Consider the following 24273-nt stretch of genomic DNA (forward strand, 5'->3'; position numbering starts at 1 on the left):
ATGGGGAGAGGAAATTTTAGAAAGAATGGGGAAGTGATCGCTACCATGTAGGTCATCAATCCGGAGCCATTCGGTTTTAGTGAGTAGGGATGAGGAACAAAGCGATAGGTCAATATGTGTAAAGGAAGAGTGAGTGGAAAAGTGGGTGGGGGAACCGTCATTAAGAACAATGCAGTTAGAACCAAGTATAAAATCTTCAATAATTCGACCTTTGGGATTAGCTGAGGGAGACCCCCAAAGGGGGCTCCAAGCGTTAAAATCACCGGCCAGTAAGAAAGGGGTAGTACAAGACGGGACGAGATGACAGATATCACTTAAAGTGAATGATTCATTAGGAGGGGAATACGCACAAATAATGATGAGTTTGTTAGGAGAAAGAATTTCTATGGAGAGGGAGGAGATGTTTGAAGGAGTAGGGGGGAGGGTGTTATGTGGTACTTTTCTGTTGATTAGAATGGCTATTCCCTGTTTGCTGGTGGTATTGTTGGGGAGGTTATAAAAATAACCTATATATGCCTTGGGGGTATGAGCTACAATATTGTTGGCAAGATGAGTTTCATTTCATAAAATTGCTGTGGGGTTGAATATTTTAATTAAAAGTTCGAGTTCGATGTAGTTATTTAAGTATCCGTTGATATTCCACTGAAGGATGGATAACATGGATAAAAAAATAATAATGTGAGGTAAGGGGATTTATTGTTCCATCAACGAGGGTGAAGGAGATGAAAGGGAGGAGGAAGTTGGATTGGTGTTATGAGCAAGAGGAGAGATGGCAAAAGATGCCAGGGGAGATAAGGTGTGTGAGGCGGGCGATGGGATGTGAGAAAGTGGAGAGAAAGATGGGGAGAGAAAGATGGGGAGAGGGAAGAATTCAAGGGAGAGGGGTATTGAAGAGGGGAGTTCTTTGGAGTTTCTGGAAGTTCTATGTGATGCAATGGATTGATGGTGGAGGATGATACGTTGTTAGCTTTTGTTGTTGTTGCGTTATTATTAAGGTTAGAATTTTTTGATATTGAAGTATTATCTTTGTTATTAGGATTTATTGAGTTTGTATTTATATCGGTGTTGGTTTGGATTTTTGCCACGTTGGCAAAGGAGAAGGGGGATGGGGTGGAAGGAAGTTGATTTTTATACATAGAAATGGCGTCCCGCATGGTGCATTTGTGTATAGTTTTAATCTTTAATATTTCTTTCGATTGAATAAATTTAGGGCAAGCATTAGAGGACGAGGGGTGTTCCCCGGCGCAGTTCGCGCAGTAAACTCTGGTGCAATCAGAAGGTGAAGGGTGGTTAGGAGGAAGGTTGCAAATGACACAGGAAGGAGTTTTTTGGCAGTGTTTAGCGGTGTGTCCTAATAGCTGACAAGTTTTGCAGCGCATAGGATTAGGGTAGTACGGACGGACATCTAGGGTTCTCCAGGCTACATCAATTCTGTTAGGAAGTGTATATTTATTGAATGTTAATAATACGGCACCAGTAGGTACACGAACGCCTTTAACCAATTTGTTAAACTTATGGACTGCAGAGACACCTTGTTCCTTGAGACCTTCGATTATTTCATCGTCGCTAAGTTGGCAAATAAAGGGGGCATAAATTGTGCCCTTGACTGAGTTAAGGGTGCTGTGAAGAGCGACTTCAACAGCGCCTGCACCGGGTAGATTCGTAGTGGAAAGGAATTTATCAGCAATTTTTTGATTTTTTACAAGGAGGAGTAGGCTGCCATCGCGAAGTGACGAAATGTTGTTAATATCTTTACTGATAGATTGAATACCTTTATAAATCGCAAAGCAGGAGATGGATGTAATAGGTTTACTGGCATCCCGCGACTTAATGACGAGGTATTTGGGGTCATCCTTCTTTGTTATCGGGAGTTCCGGAAATTGGTCCAACGTTGTTTGTTCAGGCTTTTTTCTTTTAGTCTTCTGGGCTGTGGATAATAGGGCAAACCTATTATCACCCAGATTGTTGGCCCCAGGGGGCATTGTGAAAACTATTACTTTTTATGTATGCAAAACTGTATGAATGTAGCACAAGTTAACAATAAGAAATAGTCACAACGAGAAATTAACAATAAAAAAAAAAGTTCTTTGTAAACAACTGTAAAGTGGCGTTATAGCACAGATACCGCTAGAATTGCAGATGCTCAACAACAGCACTAGCGAGAGAAAGAAAAAAAATGCGACCGTACGGTATGACAACACGGTTACGAATTCTTCTTTAAATAAATCTTTTATATCTTCATAATGCTCTTCTCTATTCGTTTCTTCACTTTTATATTTTTTTAAATTTTTAAATTCCATTTTCTGTCATTCACGTTTAGTGCGTTTTGCTTGTGCGAGAGTTCAATTCCTAATGGAATTAAAACGTCATTTCCTAGTGTACCGTCATATTTTCTATTATTAAAGTCGTTCATTACTAGAAAAGTTATTGTCCGTTTTGTGTTGTCATTAAATTCAATAGGTAATCATGTTAAAATATATTTGTCTGCTTTTTTTGGTATTTTAAATTTTTTTTCTAATATTGTAGGAAAAATGCCTGGCTTTATCACTGATGCTTCTGCGCCTGAATCTATTAATAATGTTACCTTAATTCCTCCTATTGTTGCGTCGATCATTGGTATATTTCTTCCTCCGAGGCACGTTTCGGAAAATGTTCTATTAAGACGTTATCAACTTCCATCGGCTCGATCGGCTGTCTTCTTGATTGTCTGGTCATGTTGTTTGCCCTTGAAAATTGTGTCCCCGTTTGAAAGTTTGGTTGATGTCCATTTTGTTGGTGTGCGCTATGTTGAATATTTGATTGTGGGTTCTGTTGCATATTATTCCTTTGCACGTTGTATTGATAATTTCGTTGAAAATGTTGCGGATGTACATTCTGTTGTATGTTATTCCGTTGTGTGTTGTGTTGGAATTTCTTCTTACATTTCCTGACTGTTTGGTGTAGTCATTATGTTGCTGATAATATATGTTTGTATTGTTGTAGTTCACTTTATTTGCACTATTAAAATTTCTAAATTTATTGTCAAACCGTGTCCAATTATTTTGTTCTAATAATCGGTAAGCTTCGAATAACGTTGTTATATTACGCGAAATTGTAATGCTCGCTGCATTAATCGGAATTTTTTCTTTAAATTTATTTAAAATTGATTCTTCATTACTCTCCGGCGTTCTATCTATCGATCTATCCGTTGATAGATGATATTTGTTATTCATCCGCGTTAAAATATTCGATAATTCGTAATATTTTTATTAATTACTTTTCCCGCTTTTTCGTGTAATTGCAGAAAAGTATTCTTTTCACAGAAATTTTCAATTAAAACTCTTTTTATATCGCCCCAATTCGTGGTGTCGATACTATAACGTAATAGTGTGGTATTCCCTTTACCAACTATTTTATCACGAATTTTTGTGATTGTAGGAAATAATTACCCATGCTATTGAGTAATAACTCTACTTTATTCACAAACTGTACGAGTTCAGCTGTGTTTTCACCATTGTACTCACCCATTTTGTTGATAAATTTGAGTGGATCAAATTTGATTTCTATCGCATTTCTTCTTTCTTAGTATCGTCCTGATCCCTCCTTTTTAGAATATGCTAGGGTTTCATACAACGAACTCCTCGATATACACAAGTTGATAGATTTTTCCTTCACTTGTTTTACCGGATTCTCGTTCTTTTCTAATTTTTCTTTGTACTTTTATTTGAATAAAATAACCTCTATTGGATTTTTGACCGGATTCAATGGATATTTATTCTTTAGTACAAAAGAAAAATATAAAGTTTCTTGCTTAAGTTTCTTGCGCCAATCATAAACTTAGGGTGTAAGTCTATCTAATAACTCCAATTCGAATAAAATACTTTGTATTCTTTTACGTTACAAATCGTGGTTTTATTTAAAGAGCTGCAAGGGAGAATGAAGTCGTTTTATGTTAGATGATACTTATCGTCCTATAGGCTTGGATTCCTTCCTGTAGTCCTAGATTCCTTTGGATGTCACACGTATTATTCGCGAACTCACTAGTGAAGACAAACTTTGCTGAACTGAACCCGTTCTAATATTTTGCTATGCCTTTTATACGTTTAGAATTTGATTATGTTAAATCTGTCGGTAATGCATCCAATATCCTATCACCAGTTTTTCTTTATTATTCGTTCTGTGTCCAATTAAATAGTGGTCGGATTTCTTTGATGTTTGTTTACATTCAAAAAGGTCATGTATGTAAGTTAATGGTCGCCACCGTATAATCAATGACACGCTTTTTCGAATGTCGAAGTTGAACTCAATTTCTTTATTGAATACATTTCTTTTTATACACAATTTTGCTTATTTACTATAAACTTACATATGTACAAATTCTTAATTACTAGTACATATTTCTATATACTCAATAATGCTAACCTAAGCAATAATCATAGCAAACCTCAGTTTGATCGGCTTCCGCTCTGGTTTAGTGCATTATGTGCTTGATCCCGACACCTCAGTTGTCTAAATTTTTGTAACAGCTCTTTCGGCGTTAACAATGACTGAGGTTGCACTTGGTTTGCAAATTGCAACCTCATTTGGTTAATGGCTTCCTCTTGCTGAGTAATCACTCTAGCCATCTGAGCCAATTGTTGCTACTGGTCGGTTAGCTAAATTTCTCCTCCGTATTCCAAATCTCAGTTGGCATCGAATCGACTAAATTTTTACATTTTTTTTTCAACTTTCTTTCTGTTCACTTTCTTATAATGTTCTTTTAAGTTAATTATTATTTAGAATATTAGAATATACAAGAAGTAACTTCCTATTACGGGTCTTTTAAGTTAATTTTTCTTTAGAAGCCGTGACTTGTTCATTTTCGTATCCTAAGCAGCCATTACTGGCATGAGATGAAATGAGATCGCTTGACATCATGAAGTAGAAGGCCCTTTATTGTTTCATAAAATTTTTATATTGTTCGCTCTGCATTCGGTTCTCTTGTGGCTAAGCTTCATACACAAAATATATTGTATCGTTGCTAACTTCTGTCGCTTTATGTCCGGTAGAGAGATTTCGTCTTGATTTTTCTTTCTTTTATTGAACGTAAATGCTTTGAGCTCGGTTTGTGACAATGGTGTCTTCATTTTACAACTATTAGGGTCCTCTTGCATAATTCCCCCTTTGTTGTATTAAAAATTCTCCTGAACTCTTGTATTTGAAATTTTAATTTTAAAATTATTTCGTTTATCCACACAACTAGCAATACAATAAAAAAAAAATTACAATAAAGTATTTATGATAATGTTGTAAACGTTGCTATCCACTTACTATTTTATACAAATATTAATTTCAATAAATGATGCTCCAAATATTATTTCAAACACTTGATAAATAGTCTATCTACCCCAAGTTGATAACTCCAAATAATCTTTAGAAAACGTTATAAATAGTGCAAGTACATTATAATCACAAGTCGATGCATCGGAAAAAATACATCGATGTATATCGGAAGGTCAGAAACATCGGATTTCTTGGATGCATCGTATAGCAAACAACGATGTTTCTTCTGCATCCCTACTATCAACTGAAATTCAATTTATTTCAAAACAAATGACAATGAAAATAGCTTAAGAAGCCTTCGAAAACGTCCTTTTACTACACAAAATTCATTTTATACTACAATTCTTGCAGATGAAAGTATTTTGTAACTAATTTGGTCACGTGTTGTCTTCGCAGGAATTTTCGTTTTTCCTGACGTTGTAGCAACATGCCTCATTTTCTTCATACCTCGCTGCAAAATAAATTATAGAAAAGTTACAAAACTAAAATCATTCATTCATTCATGATTCAATATTTACTATAGTATCTAGAAAATTAGAACATTTTGGACGCTCTATCTGTCCTTCTGCGGAATCCTCTAATGATGAACTGGATTCAATCATTTTCTCGATATTGCCCCCTAAATTTTTTTGGTAATACCCTAACTATGAAAGAAAAAAGAGATGAACTGACAATTGCCTCTAGTTATCTATTATCTATGATAGCTTATGACAATCCAACATAATTATGTTGGCAAAGTCTTGCATACAAATAAAACACATTTATAATATGCTGAATTGTGACATTCCGTCACGTTCAGCTTTAAAATTCATGCCTCTATGGAATGATTGTCTTCATGTTACAACTATTAGGGATTCATAGAACTTAGGTTATCCCCATTTACTAAAAGTTTCTTAACCAGTCCTTACTGGCATGAAAATGAGATCACTTGGCATGAGATCTATTTTGGCAGGCCTTTCACTTTAATTGTTCCATGAAACTGCTTCGCTTTAATGGATCTGGTATCCACAAGAGTCTTCATTTGTAGGTGATCTTCTTCTATCGACTTCTCGAAAGCTTTTCGTCTCATATTTTGAGTGTTCGTATATTTTCTTTAAGGTTTGTAATCCAACTATTGGTAATATGGAAAACTCAACTGGATTTTTCTAAATTTTAACATGGATAAACGGCACCTTTTTTTGATTGGTAAATTCTTGACTCGCTGTTTTGCAAACCATTCCAACAATGCTCTTCCCATTTTTGGAAGCTCTGAAGGTTTAAACCATTTCCTCTTCGCTCCTTTTATTCGTCTCTTATAACAGAATGCGAAAACATAAAAAATATAGAATTTAAATTAAAAAACGATTCAGTTTAGAATAAAATATATATCTGAAATGAATATCTCGCACGTTAGCTTGAGTGCAATAGATCATCAAGTAAATAATAGAATTAGTGTAATGACAAATTTTATATTGAGAATAAATAGTATAAATATTTTCAGAGGTCTTAAAGTAATTATTTAACTACGGGGTTTATAAATGCGGTTATATCAGTAAAATTGCGCACATTTTTATTTATTTGCGAATAAAACTATGAAATATTTATATCAATAACGAGTAAGCAGTATAAAAAGCTTAAATTTCTTACAAAAACAAAAAAAAAATGTGAAAACTATATGTAAATACATTTAAGTAAAATAGTAAAACAATTAATTTGTAAAGCTTTGAGCTAATAAATTATTTATTTAGTTAGTGAGAATGTGTGCATTTATAAGTTGCAAATTGTGATTTGCTATATGAGAAATTTTGTGAAAACATAAATAATTTGGTTTTAATTTTAAGCTAATTAATATATATATATATATATATATATATTTGGCGTAGGAACCGCTTTAAGCGATTATAGCCGAATCCACCAGAGCACGCCACTCATTCCTCCTTTTTGCTTTTTGGCGCCAACTGGAAACACCAAGTGAAGCCAGGTCACTTTGCACTTGGTCTTTCCACCGGAGTGGAGGTCGTCCTCTTCCGCGGCTTCCTCCAGCGGGTACTGCATCGAATACATAATAAAACATAAAAAATGCTAACTCTTAAATTTAGTTGCAGCCTAAGCGTTTGCGATAAAATATCTAATATTTTCATGAATCGATTTAAATTATTTTTTCACTATTTTTACAATAATATTTTAAATCTATGTATATATATTTATAAGTTTGTAATTGATGGATTTCAAAAATTCAAGCTTTCGAACGTCATATTATGAAGTCATTTAAAACACATATATTTATATAAAAGAGCGGTAAGTTACTGGGGCGCCAAGGTTTGAGTTCATTTTTAGTTTAATTAGCCCAAAATAAACACTTTTTATAAAATAAAAATACTAACCCTGGTCGAGCCAACATGGGGGGTTATCAAAGAGAAAGTTATTTCGCGTAGAACTACCTGCTGCAACCGCTATAATCCGATATTTTTTTATTCTTTAAAAATTTTATTTAATGACTCTAAACTCACTACGTTCTCATAAACTTAGAATGTAATTTCATCATGACTTGATGTCTTGTCGGTGGATATTTCCTCTTCAATCGTGGTCAATCGAGGATATTTTTTCTGTGGAACAAAATACCTCAAATTTTCAGAATCCACAGATGATGGATCAATTTCGTTGTGGTAAAGAAGTTCGACTTAATATCGATAAAAAATTGCATTATCTGTGACCCCAAATCATTTTTGTACCATTTTTCAAGACAGTGACGTCGATAAAAAAGCGCCTTATATTGGTGCAGAAGTTTGGCGCTTCTACGGCACAAAAGCGACCTTTTCAATAATTTATTCTGATTTTCCAAGTCATTAATCGTGTTAGTAGAATTGACAAACTCTCCGATACTGTGATTAGTCGTCAAATGCACGGTATTAGTCGAAAAAATCTTCACGCCAAGATATTGTTTTCCGCCGTCTGTGCATATACGGCTTGTATTGCTGTCTACATACATATTTCTTTATGTAAGGCCACAATTCTTCCTTCCTTTTCGAGTTCACTTCAAAAAAATCGTCTTTATCTTCTTTGCAATACAAACCATGTACTACTATGGTCATTTGCTCTGTGCAACGACCACTGTGACTATTTTTTTTTTTTTTGGTACATTTGGATGCACAACGCCAAATCCATCCGAATTTGGTAACTGTTTTATCCTCAACGACCATTGGAGCATTGCAACGTAAAGGCGATTGTGAATTTCTCGAAGGTATCAAGCTGAACTCCTCTAAAAACGATACTGCCTTCTCATTTGTACCAATGTGAAGATCAAAGGTATTCGAAAAATTTTCCAAATTGGGGTGAATTGTCGTGTGTTTAATCATGAAATTTCATAGAGGCAAGTGTTTATTTTTGGCTAATTAATCTAAAAATGAACTCAAATATTGGCGACAAAGTAACTAAAATCTCCCTAAAAGAGAACACAATTTTATGTGATTTTGGGTATTTGTTTAAATATTTAAAACATTTAATTACTTTGATTTTATTTATGAAACATAAAAAATGTCGTGGCACTTTCGTGGTGAATTTATTCAATATTTATCGATTATAATTTTACATACATAAGTCGTATATCAGTAATTTATTCCTAAAATTATATGCTGTGAATGGTAGTGCGCTTCAAAAGTGCTAGAAAAACAATGTACGCCAACATAATGTATTATAATGTGATAAAAATAATTAAATAAAAGCATAATAATATATTGTAAACAATAAACTCTGTTTCTATTACACTCATACATTATAATTATTTTCAATAGTTCTTGAGTTTGTTATTTGTTTTTGTGGGACCGTAATTCTTCCGCAAAATCTTTCTCTGGAAACTCCTAGTGGCGTCTCATCGGATTTTGTCATCGTCCACGCATCTGCACCATAAAGTAGGACGAAGACGACTTTACTTTTCAATTGCCTACTTTAAGTAGCTCCTGTTGGGATAAGTAATCGGCGTACGCAGCAGCTGTACACTCTTATAGGATATTGTACCTTCTCTGTTTAGCTCGGCGGTTCGTATTATTTTTTTCAGCATTAGGTTAAAGTGGTTACAGTGATATAAGTATATATAGTAGCAGTCATCGATTGGATAAGCGTTATAGAGAAACTAATCCAGTAATTCAAACAAACAGGCAATACCTATGGAGCAACCCTGCACTAAAATGTCCTCTTAATGTGCAATAGTTTTGTACCATTTTATTTGGTGGAGAAATACTTAAGAGGTTAGGGGTAGTCAGGATTTTCAAATTTTTTTTTTTTTTTTTTTGCATTTTCGTTAAGTGTAATATTTTAAAAATATTCTCCGAAAATTTTAAGTTGATCCCATAATTACTTTTTGAATTATTCGACAAATAACAAAAAGAGCTCGGTCACTTCAAAGCGCTAGTGTGAAACTTTAAATGTGGTTTTCTCAAAACTATGTTTTTTGAACTGGTGACAACTGTAACTCGAAAACGGCTCAATAGATTTTAATGAAATTTATGCAGATTTTAGAATACATAATAATTCTGAGCCTGATCGAAGCTTTTTCCTTTTTTTCAATAATTTCGATTTTTTAGACCAATTAACTGTAGATTTTTTTCCCGAAAATCTAGAAAAAAATATCCTGAGCCCGCCATTTTGTTAATTAAAAAAATATTAATTCAAAATTAAAAATAGTTATATAACACAAACAGCTACAGTATGTCAATAAACAGTTTACACATTGAAAATAAATACACTTTTTCACTTTCCGCAACAAAATTTTTTACGTTTTACTTCAGATCAACATATTTTTTTGAATCAGGGATGGTTACTTACAGTATTTAAAGAGATGTGCTGCAAAAACAGCTGCGAAAGCAATGCAAAAACCAACCAAGAACAACAAAAAACAAAAACCATTCAATTTTGTTAGTGTCAAAAAAAACTTTACAGACTTCGATTATTTTACTTGTTAAGCACGTGTTATACAGTTAACCGTACTTCACCGTTACCTATTCTTCGCAAAGGCATTTACAATGAATTTGTCAATTTGTTGGTGATTAATTTTTGCTTTTTACATATCTAATATTGGGTACTATTGTATTTTTAATATTCCATGCAAAGGGTTTAGTTTGAAGAGGTTCAACTATTGCCTCATAATCCCTAATGGGGTAAACGTTTGAGATCTAACAGCAATGTTTTCTTTAACCCTGTAAATAGTGTATAATGGTTAAAATTGATCGGAAAATATGGAAATACAAGAACCAAAGCCAGAAAAAGGAATTACAAATAAGTGGACATGTACAGTGCTTAATGTCTCGAAAACTTGACCAAATTCCAAAAATTTCGATCAGTGGTCTTACGAAAGAGTTCTAGGAAGAGTGCAATATTCAGATTTCTCATGAAACTGCGCGACAAAACATGCTACGACATGAACATGCACGAAGATCTGCTGTCTGCACCAAATGTGAAGAAACGTTTTTTGTTTGCTATTATTCAGTCAATTTTTGAACCTGGGAACTACTGGGATGTTGTCATATACTGGGACGAGAACAAGAAGATGCTATATTTCAACAATTTGCTAACTAGAGTACGACACAAGACATTTTTTTTTTATAGCACATCTTGATACATACGTATGTATAACTTTGAAAATTCAATTATTGTAGTCAAGTCAACACATTATGTAATAATGCCATATTATTACTTTTGTAAAATAACAAATAAATAGCAAAAAAATGACTGAAAATTCTTATTTATTCATGTCTATCCCTACCCCTAACCCCTTAATCAATTAAAATTAAATTCAATTTGATAACAACAAAAATATGTATTTGTATTGACATTGTTGTATAAAATTTGTCCTTTGAGTCGTTTGTGCCACTGTGAATAGTCTAAATGTGGTAGCACTAACGCAAGCGGCGATAGAATTTTTATCGAGGTATTCTCATACTCTCTTGCACGTATGTACAATGTGCATCTTATCACTCCTGGTATTCCAAATTTTTGCACAAAATGAAGTTTTGCTTTTCTGGAATCCACTTCAGACATTTGAAGCTTAATCCACTTCGGACACAAAATATTTTCTAAAACATTAATCACTTCGGATAAAAATTGGATATTGTGCTTCTACACATAGCAATATCAGTATTCTTTCTAACTGAACGTGGATATGAATCTTCAGCAAAAAACCTAAGACTTGCATGCTTCTGAAAATATATGCTTACTTAACCGACATCTGGAAACAAACCTGAAACTAAAAGAAATCATCTCAAGTCGTCAAGTAGGAACGTTTTAGCAAAACTTACGCGGAATCCGGTGCAGACAAGGGATTAGAATGGGGTCGGCTTTAGTATAGTATCCCCCGATTTCAGAGTAAATGGGTATGGTTGGAAAGAGGACGATCTCCAGATTACGAATATATATAATAGTTGCCGCAGGAGACATAGTTTTCGAGATATTCGCATTTAAAGTTGAAAATTTCACAAATTTTATGTGGCGATATTTCGATTATTACTTAACTTTTAATTTTTATAATACGCTTATTATACACTAACACTTTTAAACTAACTAAATTGTTTCCACATACTTATTTTATATCAATTGGTTTAATATTTGCTTTAAATAAGCATTTTAATTTTTAAACAATTTTGTTTATATGCACAATAACCATGTTGACAGATATCAAGTGTTGCCAAATCTACATATTTTACAAACGAATAAAAGTTAATAAAAAAATTACATGATTTATAATACATTTATTCCTGTTTCTTGAAAAACCATGATATTGGGTGGACCAGAGTTATTTTTCAAAAGCGCGGCCGAAGGCCGCAATTGCAGAAAAAAGCAATACGCGAAAGATTATTATTTATATTTTCATTTGTTTGGTTATGGCAATACTTGATATCTGTCAACCTGGTTATTGTGCATATAAACAAAATTGTTTAAAAATTAAAATGCTTATTTAAAGCAAATATTAAACCAATTGATATAAAATAAGCATGTGGAAACAATTTAGTGAAGTGTTAGTGTATAATAAGCGTATTATATAAATTAAAAGTTAAGTAATAATTGAAATATCGCCACATAAAATTTGTGAAATTTTCAACTTTAAATGCGAATATCTCGAAAACTATAAGTCTCCTGCGGCAACTATTATATATATTCGTAATCTGGAGATCGTCCTCTTTCCAACCATACCTATTTTAACCCTGAAATCGGGGGATACTATACTAAAGTTTCCCCTTAGAATGGTCTCCCAAATGCCGCCTTTCGATTTCACATTAATTACATCGCTCACAACAAATAAATAGCCATAAAAAACATTGTTTCTTTAATAAAAACTGTTTAATTTCAAATTATTAAAAATGTTGGACCAACAAATTCTCTTTTATTTGTTTTGTCAAACTGTCACAAAGTAATCAGCTGTTTCGAATTGAATCATATGAAATCGTACGAATTACAGAACACCTGAAACAAAATAGATACGATTTGGCAACTCTGTACACATGTGGCGACATCTGTTGTGAAATAGCGCAACTGCGTAAGCTTTTACATAGTGATTCCCCGTAATTATTGCATCTTCGCAGAAGTATTAAATCCGCATGCTTTATGTATGTACTTTATAGCTTAACATTTCTTAACAAAAATTTAAACAAAATGCATTTCTTTACAATTAAGAAAGAAGAATTGGGTCGGCTTTAGTATACTATCCCAGGCTTTCGGTAATATAATGGGTATCGTTGGAAAGAGGAGGAGGATTCTCCAGATTAATAATATATATACATATAGCTGCAGCTGACTTATAGTTTTCGAGATATTCGCATTTAAAGTTGAAAAAAGTGCTTTTTTATCTTGAATTTTCACAATATATACTGAATATTTTATTAATATTCTGCACTTATTTTACACTTACACTTCACCACATTGTTTCTGCATATTTATTTTATAAAAATTATGTCGAAAATGGCTGTAAATTAATATTTAACATTTTGCACAAATCTTCGTTTAAAAAATAGCAAAAAGGGTTGCAGGTTGACAAGTAATCAGTGTTGCCACATCAAATATTTCGCAAAAATCAAAAGAATAAAAATAAACAGAAAAAAGAAGGATTATACCCCAAACCAAGCTATAATGGTGTTATGACTAATGCAAAGTCTTTCGGTATTACCTTTTCTTTGATAACCCCCGGTGATTGCCCGACCAGGGTTATTTTTTTGAAGCGCGGCCGAAGGCCCCCAATGCAGAAAGTAGTTCTACACGAAAGAACTTTTCATTTCCCTTACTTATAGTACATAGAGTGATTATCATAAACTTTCTTATATTATCTTTATATAATATTTTAATAGGGCATTTGTTTTCTGCATTTGGGGTATTTATTTATTTTGGTTCTTCTCATTCGTTTGCAAAATATCTGATATGGCAACACTTATTACTTGTCAAGCTGCAACCCCTTTTGCTATTTTTTAAACGAAGATTTGTGTAAAATGTTAAATACTTATTTACAGCTATTTTCGTGATAAATTTTATAAAATAAATATGCAGAAACAATGTGGTGAAGTGTAAGTGTAAAATAAGTGTAGAATATTAATAAAATATTCAGTATATATTGTGAAAATTCAAGATAAAAGTAGCACTTTTTTCAACTTTAACTGCGAATATCTCGAAAACTATAAGTCAGCTGCAGCTATATATATATTCTTAATCTGGAGAACCTCCTCTTTCCAACGATACCCATTTTATTACCGAAAGCCTGGGATAGTATACTATAGTTTTCCCGAAGAATTGGACAGATCAACTATGATTGGTATAGAAAGTGTATCCATACTTAATTATTGGCAAATAGTAGAACAACAAGTCTTACCCGGTCAAACATTGGCATATTTCAAGCAAACAAATATACAATTATAGCGGCAATGTGGACGACCTGAATAATTGCCGATTCATCTCGGTAAATATTATGGACGAGGAGAGGAATCGCTATTGGTATAAAACTACCACAGCGTTTAAATGGCTATTTCTCCAATATGAAACATTTTTTAACGTCTTTAAAAATTCTAATGGCATTATTAGTAAACCGGCATTATTGAGGAATATCACTTATTTGGAAGCTATGTTATGTTTGAAATATTATTTTATGTATTATAACATTTTATTTTTTTTTTGTATACATGCGTCCACAAAAGTTGTTTATTTTGTCGTATTTCTTTTATTATGCTATGATATTATAAAAATTTTCTTTTTATTTTATATGTAAAAAAAAAATCTAATTAAAATGCAACACTGAATGGTTTGATGTTGGCTGTTGGATCAGCTGTTTTTTGTTTATAAAATATTTTTGTGCTAATTTTAATAAATCAAAGAGCAATTATAAATGAGAAAAATAAACCAGTGTTATTAGATATACGAGAAGTAGAAGTTAAGCGCTGCTGATTAAACACAAAAATAGCATACATTAACTATAGTTTAGCATAGTGCTAATTTAAAGCGGAGGTTAAAAGGAGGACAAATCGCAACTCTTGTGGACGCTAAATGACGCTGTATGTGTAAGTATATAAAAATATATTACTTTCTATTAAAAACAATTATTATGAACAGCAACAACAACATCACATGCATGTAAGCAAAGCATTTTTGCATAAGTTTCAAACTTAGTTGTGGACAGCACAAAAAGTTATGATAGCGCTGATACAATTATGAAATACGATTTCGATAATCAAGCCAATATAAGATATAGCGTGCATAACGCCAATGAGTCCCCTGTGTTTAGCGCTGATTTTACTGTTTACTTGCAAAAACAAGCAAATTAAATTTCGCTTGAAGTTGTTGCTAAAGCCAGCTGCTCAGAATTGTGGTCATAATTATATGCTTTCCACGTATTTAACATTTCTACTCTACATATTTTAAACACTTGAATATAAATATTAATTTCTGCTTCTTCTTTTGAACAAATGTAATTTATAGCAGTTAATTTTTATGTAATTTGTTTAACAACTTTTCTGTATCAAATTAATTGAAAATACATAATTTCGTTTCAATAAACTCTGTTTATTACAAACATTTCTTTGTTTAACACCGTTTGTCGTAGAACGCCATTTTACACTTTATATTTGACTATAATTTATCATTACAACAACAATTACTTGTGTTTATCGATCGATCTCACCGAACACCACATCGAGTGTACCGATGATCGCCACAATATCAGCCAACATGTGTTGTTTGCCGATTTTGTCCAAGGCCGCCAAATGTGCAAAACCTGGTGCCTTAATCTTGCAACGGTATGGACGACTGGAACCATCCGACACCAAGTAAACACCGAATTCACCCTTTGGCGCTTCAATTGCTGTGTATGTGGCGCCAGGCGGTACTTGATAGCCTTGCGTGAAGAGTTTAAAGTGATGAATGAGCGCCTCCATGGAGTTCTTCATTTCCGCACGTGAGGGCGGTGTTATTTTAGCATCATCGGTCTTAATTTCACCCGCCGGCATTTGATTCAAGCACTGATCGATAATTCTCAACGATTGACGCATTTCCTCAACGCGACACAAATAACGATCGTAACAATCGCCCTTGGTGCCAATTGGTACATCGAAGTCAACTAAATCGTATGCATCGTACGGTTGCTGTTTACGCAAATCCCATTTGATGCCCGAACCGCGCAACATAACGCCACTGAAGCCGTAATTTAAAGCATCTTCGGCTGATACAATACCGATATCGGCAGTACGTTGCACCCAAATACGGTTGGTGGTGAGCACGTCTTCCACTTCATCCAAACGTTCGGAGAATTTCGAAGCAAACTCATAGATATCATCCAAAAGTCCGAGTGGTATATCCTAAATTAGTAAATAAAAATAAATACAATGAATTAGATAATATTACACAAATTATATACCAAGGAGACGCCACCGGGACGTATGTAGGCCGCGTGCATACGTGCACCGGAAACACGCTCGTAGAATTCCATCATCTTCTCACGTTCCTCGAAGAGCCAGAAGAATGGTGTTAGCGCACCCACATCCAAAGCGTGCGTACCCACAGCCATGATGTGATTGAGGATACGCGTGATTTCGGCGAAGAGTGCTATAATTGAATAATTTTACAAGTGTCTTTTCTCTAATTATTTCTCATTTAACTTACTGCGTATATATTTAGCGCGTATTGGCACTTCAATATTTAACAATTTCTCTATGGCTAAGGAGTAACATTGCTCGTTGCACATCATGGATACGTAATCCAGACGGTCGAAGTACGGCAACGCTTGCGTATAAGTTTTGTATTCAATCAACTTTTCAGTACCACGATGCAACAAACCAATATGTGGATCTGCACGCATGACAGTCTAAAATGAGAATATTTTTAATTAAGATTTTAACTGTAGACAAAAAATGTTTAAAGGTGCTCATACCTCACCATCCAACTCCAGCACTAATCGTAACACACCGTGAGCTGCTGGATGCTGTGGTCCAAAATTAATGGTCAAATTACGTACAGACTTTTCCACTGGCAAAATTTTACCTAAAATTGAGGAGAAAAAAGATATGTATTTTACAACAAATAAGTGTATAAGAGCCTCACTATTCCAAGGTGGTAGCTTCATGAGGGCGGTGGACTCATCGGGATACATGACAGGGCCACTGAATTGCTTCATGAATTCCGGATCCGGATACCATTTTGCTGCGCCGCGGGTTTGCTGCTTCTCACTAAAAAAAAGCAAAACAGAAGTTGAAAATTTCCAATAATACATATGTATGTATGTCACAAAATAAAGCGATCAGCTGTTGGTTTAGTATAAAGCTAGAATTTTAAATTTTTCTGATGGCATAAATGTGAATTAGTTAATATTCAGCTAATTTTAAACTAAATATTGAATAAATTTTTTAACTTATGTGTTCTAGATGCACTTCCCATACATACAAATATATGCCTTCCCCTTGTCTACACTTTTCTATTGATTATGTAAGCTCATTATTATATTATTCGTGCGTTTTTAACACAGTTATCGTGTTCACTGATATTTAATAGTTTGTTTTTCTTGTTAGGGACACTTAATATATTATGCGTATCAACTGCTCACCTGCCCAAAGTGGATCCAACTGCAGCAATAGCTTGTGGCCGCAACATTTGTAATCCGGCAGTGGCTGATCGCTTGATCATAACATTCATAGCTGACATTGCCATCATTGCACAGTTATTCACCGAATTCGTTATACGTTAACAGTGGCTATTCCTTAGTCGTTGGTAACTGTTGCACCAAAGGATTGATCCAACCCGCGTGCAAAATAAAAACGAAAAATCTTTATGAAAATTGGCTGGAGCAGCAGGGGCACGTAATGAAAAGCCCCAACAACAAATTATATGAAATGTCAAAAGTGACAAACCATAGCTGTCAGTTTATTCTGTGTGAGTGATGGGCTGCACTTTTTCTTGGCTCAGTGTTGTGTGTTGTTGAATAAATTGGATTTTTTATATAAAATTAAAAAACATTTCGTTAATAACTGAAATTCACTTTAAAAAAAGTAATAAATAGCTGTCACGGATTGGCTAACTGCTATAGACAAGCCAATCGAACAAACTTTCCAAATTTCCATACAAACTGGCAGCACTGAAATCGAATTGTATATACTTGGTCGCACTGAACTCTTCAACCACCGTCTATATCTAACGTTTTCTGCAACAAATTTAATTTTTATTAAAATTTTTTATTCAATAAATTCACTACAAAAATACTAACGATTTATCTTCGCCTGCCCTTTTCAATTTCAAATTTGTGTATAACAATTTTTATTATTTTGACAGTAATTTGTTCTTTGAGCCGTTCACAATAGTAAAATGGTTCTAAAATGAGTAAAATAAAACTTGGTAGCACTCAGCAAGCGACTATTGAAATTTTAATGAGGTATTCGCATACTCTCCAGCACGAATTCAACTAGATATCTTTGTTGTTGCTTTCACATGTAAAATTTTTGACAGGCGAGCAGCGCCCAAAGATAGCGAGCAGAGAAGTGATCAATCGATGGCAGCTAATAAAAAATAAAAATAATAAACATTGCGCCAGTGTGCCTCTTAATTAAATTAAATTCTACATTCGGTAATAACTTTTTTAAATTTTATAAAATCACCAAGCAGGTAGCTCTCTAACTAAAAGAAAAAAATCACTATGTAAGTTTAATTTACATAAATAGAATAATTACGGTATACTATTATTGATAATGAGCAGGTATTTAAAAAAATCATTTAAAAGAGATTACTAGAACGTTTAAATTAATAAAACTTATTTTTAACCATTATATTTGCACCGATTGGGCAGCACTATTTATATTTCAGTTTTATAATAATTGTTGGGCCACACTGACAACACAAAACCTCGCACATTTCTTTGTTGGAATTTTCTTAGCTTGTCTCATTTTTCGCTGCACATACTACAAAACGGTTTAAACCAGGATTCGTTTAGACATACACATTTTTTTAAAGTAAAATTAAGTTAAAAAGAGAAAGTTAAGTGCTTTTAATAAAAAAATGCCAGCCGTTGTACGTATAAAACGCAGAATCGATGAGGAGCCACTTAGTGCATTCATATTAAATAGCAAGAAACGACGCCGTTTAGCAGATAACGAAGCAGGTGATGTAGCTGAAGAGGTCGCGGGAACGGCAGCAGCTGTGGGCACAGACGTTAATAGGGCTGTAAATGACAAAGATGGCGAAGTATCAACAATACTCAAATTTGCGGGTACAATACAGGAGCAGGTAATGTGCAAAGCTTTTAACTTATTATTTAGTTTGAAAAAATTTATATATGTATAGTAATAATAGTATTCTTTTATGTAATATAAGAAGTTTTATTACAATTTTAGAATTACTAAATACATTTTTTTTTCTTTAGGATGATGGCGCTACCACGCAGTTAGCGCGACTCACAAAAGAAGCAGCCAAAGAACTTGTGCTACAGAAATCTGTGCGGCCACCCAGTAATCACACCGAGCGTGCAAGACAGGAAATGCGGCAAGCACTGCATGAGAGCCGGTTCCGTGTGGTAAACTGTATGCGTACAACGCTTGAAGACGCAAACGCTGCGGAAGCGGCAAAAGAAGTGACAATTGTCGATATAGAAAAGCAAGATGCTGGCGCACAAACAAACAACGTGCCGTCCGCACAAGCAGATGGACAACCACATTTGTCACAGCATGCCGCACAACAACAAAGACAAACAATAGATGGGGATGCGCAACATATGCCCGCACATGATCATGCAAATAATGCACAGCAAGCGACTGACTCTGACACAGGCTACGTATATGATTTGTATTTGCCAGAGAATGAATTGCAAGTGGAATATGCTGATATGATGGACGATAACTATTTAAGGTTGGTTTTGCATATCGAGCAGATATTGCTCACCAGTCGTTTCATATAAGTCGACATGCTTGTTTATTAGCTTAAAAAAAAAAAAGAAATATATATATATATAAATGAACAAATATGTCAAGGAAGTTGTGCGTGGTACGGGTGTCGTTATGCATAACTATATGTTTAAATATATGTACATATATGTGTGTGTTTGTATGTGTACTTGGATTAGTGGATAATGGTAACAACCAATTGCTAGAAATCGTACGCCTCATATTGCTACATAGTGAAAAATTATTTCAACTTTCCAGTTGAAATGACCAAACGCAAAAAGAAAATCAGTCTGGTGCATTTTTCTGTTCATACACATAATTATGCATATAAATGTATAGTAAAATTGATGCAAATTGTTGTGTATTTATTAAGGTTGTACTATCCGTTTAATTACTACCACAACAACAATTGCTACAACTACTGCTATTGGTAATTGCGAATGTAATTAAAATTGTTTGAAGTTAACAATTTCGCATAAGTTGCCTAATATTTGGACAGCGAAGGATATTGCGGTGGTATACAAACACACACACATACACGCAGGCAGCTCGGTGACAGCGCAAAAATAGCAAACATTAAACAAAATGGATGTTGGCAGCGGATAATAACAATGAGAACTCGACGTTAACAAAAAAATATAAAAGAAATACAAAAATGTTAATATAACAATTACTATAAACAAAATATGTGGGAAATATAGTATTTAGTGTATGTTATGCATATATAAAATAATTTTAACGCACACATACAAGCTTGCCGTTTAACCTTTATATGACAAACGCGTTACATTTGGTTAATTTTAATTTGGTTGTGCTCCTGAGTTGTAGTAAAATTTAAACAAAAACAAAATTTTAAATTAATTTCTTTCAAATACCAATTTAATAAATGCTTTCAAACGCGTTCAACAGTAAATCCTTGTGTTATAAAAATATGTGTCGCATAATTGTTTTTTTTACATATATTCGCTTACATCATTCCATTTCAAATATCTGCTGCCAAAGCTACAGAAATCGTAAAAAAATAGTCAACAACAGTTTGCAACAATCATTAATTTCATTTATAATTTAAACATTTAATAATAAATTAAAAATTAATAATAAATTAAAAGTAAATTTAAAAAAAAAATAAACAAAAAAATAATTATTAAATTAAACACCGACTTTCTGCGCCCACTACTGTTTAAAAAAATGCATCAATGATACAAAATTCTATAATTCTTGTGTGCTTGAAATAAAAAAATTATAAAAAATGTATCTATGATAAAAAACTAAATTTTGTGTACTTGCAGTAATTCATAACTTGTTACTTAAGCAAAACTAAGCGCACATTTGCATTGTGTCGGCCAACAATATTGCAATGTGTAGTGCAAATAATTTATAATTTTAAATTTTGTAATAATGCTAAGTATTGTTTGTAATATGCCTTACTTATGTATAAACAATTTATATATTAATTTTTTTTATCTATATACGTATGTTTGTACATTTTAGTATAGTGATAATAATGTGTATATGTGTGCGTAGTGCGTAAGTGAAAATAAATACTTGGTTTAAACAGCCAAAAAACGCAGCAAAAAATTTAAAACAAACAAAAAAATGAAAGCAAGAAATATTAATAAAAAAAACCTTACAGACTACAGCTAAACAAAAAGCTTACAAATAAACTAAACAGTTATAATTAAAAAATATATAGTAACGAGAGTAAAGCATAAAATTTACATACATATTAAGTAAAATTACATTTATTTGTGCGCAATGCAAACTTTAAATTAAAAAAAAAAACTTTAGCATTAACGAATTAGCGTAAGGAAATAAGTATCGCAATAACGTATATGTTTAATTGCGTTTTTTTTTATTTAAGTCATGAAATATAAATCAATGACATGCTATAATACATATATATAATGAGATAACCAAAACAAAAAAGTTTGTTTTATTCATTGCTTTAGTGTTCGGTGGCAAGGAAATGCGTTGTGAAATCTTTGGTTGTGCCAAGTTTTTATTTTCATTTAGTACAAAGCAAATATTTGTATAGAAAGTCTTGTCTTATAATACTTGTTAAAGCATTTTTATGCATATTTGGCAAAAAAAAAGTTCGTGAAATGTGCTTAGTGTTACATATAAACAAAATTGATATAGCAAAATTGGCCGAAATTACCAACTCCAAGTGGTTCTATAAAAATTATAACTATCGCAGAGAGGAATTTGTGGCAGCAGCATATAATTTTGGTGAATTTTTCATTATATATTGAATATCTCATCTAAAAAGAGTGACCAAAACAGTGTCGGCACCAATCTGCTTTATGTATGATCAAAGGTTGTCATATTGTTGTGTTGTAGCGTCACAAAATATTCCCCCAAATAATTTTTAGAAATGCTGCCGATTTGACAGTCCATGGCCGGATAAATAACCGAATACATTCCGGTTATGTAAAACGACTGTCGTGAGAACGGCACTTACCGATCCTAACAAGGTTAGATCGTCGAAAGGGCAGCCCTTGACAGGATAAAATCCGGGTCAACTCCGGTAATGTAGAACCGGCTGCAGTGGGAGTCGGAGAACGGAGCAAAGGTTGTCATCAATGAGGCTGCTCCTAAAACTATTTATTCGAACTAATATGACAGATCAGATATAAGACAGTTCGATTCAATTAACTATTACAGTGCCGGGGCCAAGAACTTTTCGGCATTCCATAAAGTTGCGTTAAACTCAAAAAATACGATGTTATTTCCATGTCGGATGACTCGAAACATTCTTCATTTTTTAATTTAAGAAAACTTTTTTTTCATGGTTTTTATAGCATTTTTATTTAGTTTTAGAAATCAAAAGAATATTATCTCGCTTATTTCAAAACGCTATCACATCTTACAGTATTCGCCCATACGATGATCTAGTCTATGAAGATCGTTTCAATGATGATGACGAAGATGAAGACTCAGAAGACTCGAATAATGAAAACTACTATACAAATGATTATCCCGATGAGGATGATGATAATGAGGACTATAAAGACTCCTATGATCATGGAGACATTGATGCCATGGCATTGGGTATGCGGCACATGCGCATGGGTAAATAGAGAAAATTAATTTTTTTTGTTAAAATAAATATTTTGTAGTCTTTTTATCATATTTATTTTATATATTATACAACTTTTCTTATCTACTGCCAGGCATTCAGCAAGGTTACATACACACATTTGATGATGAAGATTCTAGCGTGTCGGGTTGTGAGGATTCATCGGATGATGTTTACTATGATGATGAAGATCACATTTTCGGACGTAGTAATAGGCGTAAACATGGCGGTGATGACGATGGTGACGACGACGATGATGATGATGTCGACTATTATGATGCTGGCGGTAATAGCGATGATTCAGATGCCTAAATCTTTGCATTGCTGATGTGATTTATGTTCAATAAATTACTTAAACTTATTTATATACTCTTTTTTTCACAATACTTGTTTTTTGTTTTTGTAATACTTCATTTAGTATATTAACTTGAATATGTGTTTGTTACACTATTTTTATTTCTAATTTTTAATTTTCATTTGATTTTCCATCGTACTCATCACATACATATAGTATACTATATATGCTAAAAAAAGACTCGATAATATTGAATATTAATATAAAATAGATATGAATGTATACCAAATTAAACAAAGGGAGTTTCATTACCAATTCTCTAATATATATAGAGAATACTAAATTTGCAGTTCATAACTCCGCCAATAATATTGGAACGGACAAAATGCTCAAAAAAAGAGAAAAAATATTCCTTCAAATGTAAGTACACTCATTTAAGGTGAAATCATTACACCGGCTGTTAATCCGGCAAAATGGATATGCAGATATACATATATACATATACATAAATAAGCTAAATGATTTAATAGTATTTTGTTACTATCTAAAAATATATTATATTACATATTTGTATGCTTTTACTCCAATTATCTAATTTTCAAAGTAATCGGTTCAAACGTTGTAAGTTACCACACAACACCACAACACTAAACTTGTATCTATGAGATATTAAAGTGGTGAATTTCTTGCTTTCATAAATATACACAAATATTTCCAATTGTGCACCAACTGCTACCGCTGCAGCCAAGCGAGAAAATTCACAGCTTATCACGCCGCATCGCGACCGTAGAAACGCGTTTTCTAATTGTTTACACAGCTCAAAATATAATTCTTTATATGCTATATATATTTAATAAAGGTACGTGTACAATGAAGTGTGTAAATTTGCAATATTCTGCATTGATTTTGACTTAAAGGGCTGTTGTGTACACGCACGTACAAACAAATTGTCATTCATATGTGTAATGCTACGCTGTCAACGTCTACGTTAACGTTAGCGTCGTCGTTGTTGTCATTTTGTTTTCTTTCAATACGGCTGTTTGGTAAACGAAGTCAACGTTAACGTTACAAAGCCAACGTCGCTGCCGCTGCTTTAGTTGACGTTGCTTTTGCAGTTGTCGTGCGTTTTCTCGCTTCTATGGTTAGTTGTTTGGTGAATGCAGCAGACGAAGGTGAAAATTAATTTTGTGTAATAAGAAAATATAACTTTTGCAAGCCGTCTTCTGTGCAGTAAG

General features: G+C 33.3%; 3 protein-coding genes and 1 pseudogene across 5 annotated transcripts in view; 2 read left to right on the forward strand and 2 right to left on the reverse strand.

Moving 5' to 3' along the window:
• Window positions 1-2664: 2664 nt before the first annotated feature.
• Window positions 2665-5903, reverse strand: LOC128920339 (uncharacterized; annotated as a pseudogene).
• A 9385-nt stretch (window positions 5904-15288) lies between these two features.
• Window positions 15289-17632, reverse strand: LOC105219264 (NADH-ubiquinone oxidoreductase 49 kDa subunit). The gene is made up of 6 exons (XM_011195277.3): window positions 17342-17632; window positions 16843-16967; window positions 16673-16782; window positions 16405-16606; window positions 16160-16347; window positions 15289-16100 (listed from the first exon to the last, which is right to left on the reverse strand). The coding sequence occupies exons 1-6, from the start codon at window positions 17446-17448 to the stop codon at window positions 15411-15413; spliced, it is 1422 nt and encodes a 473-aa protein (XP_011193579.1). The 5' UTR covers window positions 17449-17632; the 3' UTR covers window positions 15289-15410.
• Window positions 17633-18594: 962 nt separating this feature from the next.
• LOC105219267 (probable RNA polymerase II nuclear localization protein SLC7A6OS) lies at window positions 18595-23108 on the forward strand. The gene is made up of 4 exons (XM_011195278.3): window positions 18595-19011; window positions 19148-19629; window positions 22537-22736; window positions 22838-23108. Exons 1-4 carry the CDS (start codon window positions 18784-18786, stop codon window positions 23053-23055), a joined length of 1128 nt encoding a protein of 375 aa, XP_011193580.2. The 5' UTR covers window positions 18595-18783; the 3' UTR covers window positions 23056-23108.
• Window positions 23109-23748: 640 nt separating this feature from the next.
• Window positions 23749-24273, forward strand: part of LOC105219268 (GTPase-activating protein CdGAPr) — a 179135-nt gene continuing 178610 nt past the window's right edge. Inside the window, exon 1 of one of the 3 annotated variants that reach the window (XM_054228247.1) lies at window positions 23749-23897. The gene's annotated coding sequence lies outside the window, so the exon portion shown is untranslated. Of the gene's footprint in view, window positions 24269-24273 lie in introns of all 3 variants that reach the window. The other 2 variants (XM_054228245.1, XM_054228246.1) reach the window with 2 other exon arrangements.

Source organism: Zeugodacus cucurbitae, chromosome 3 (genome assembly GCF_028554725.1).
Source record: "Zeugodacus cucurbitae isolate PBARC_wt_2022May chromosome 3, idZeuCucr1.2, whole genome shotgun sequence".
NCBI lineage: Eukaryota > Metazoa > Arthropoda > Insecta > Diptera > Tephritidae > Zeugodacus > Zeugodacus cucurbitae.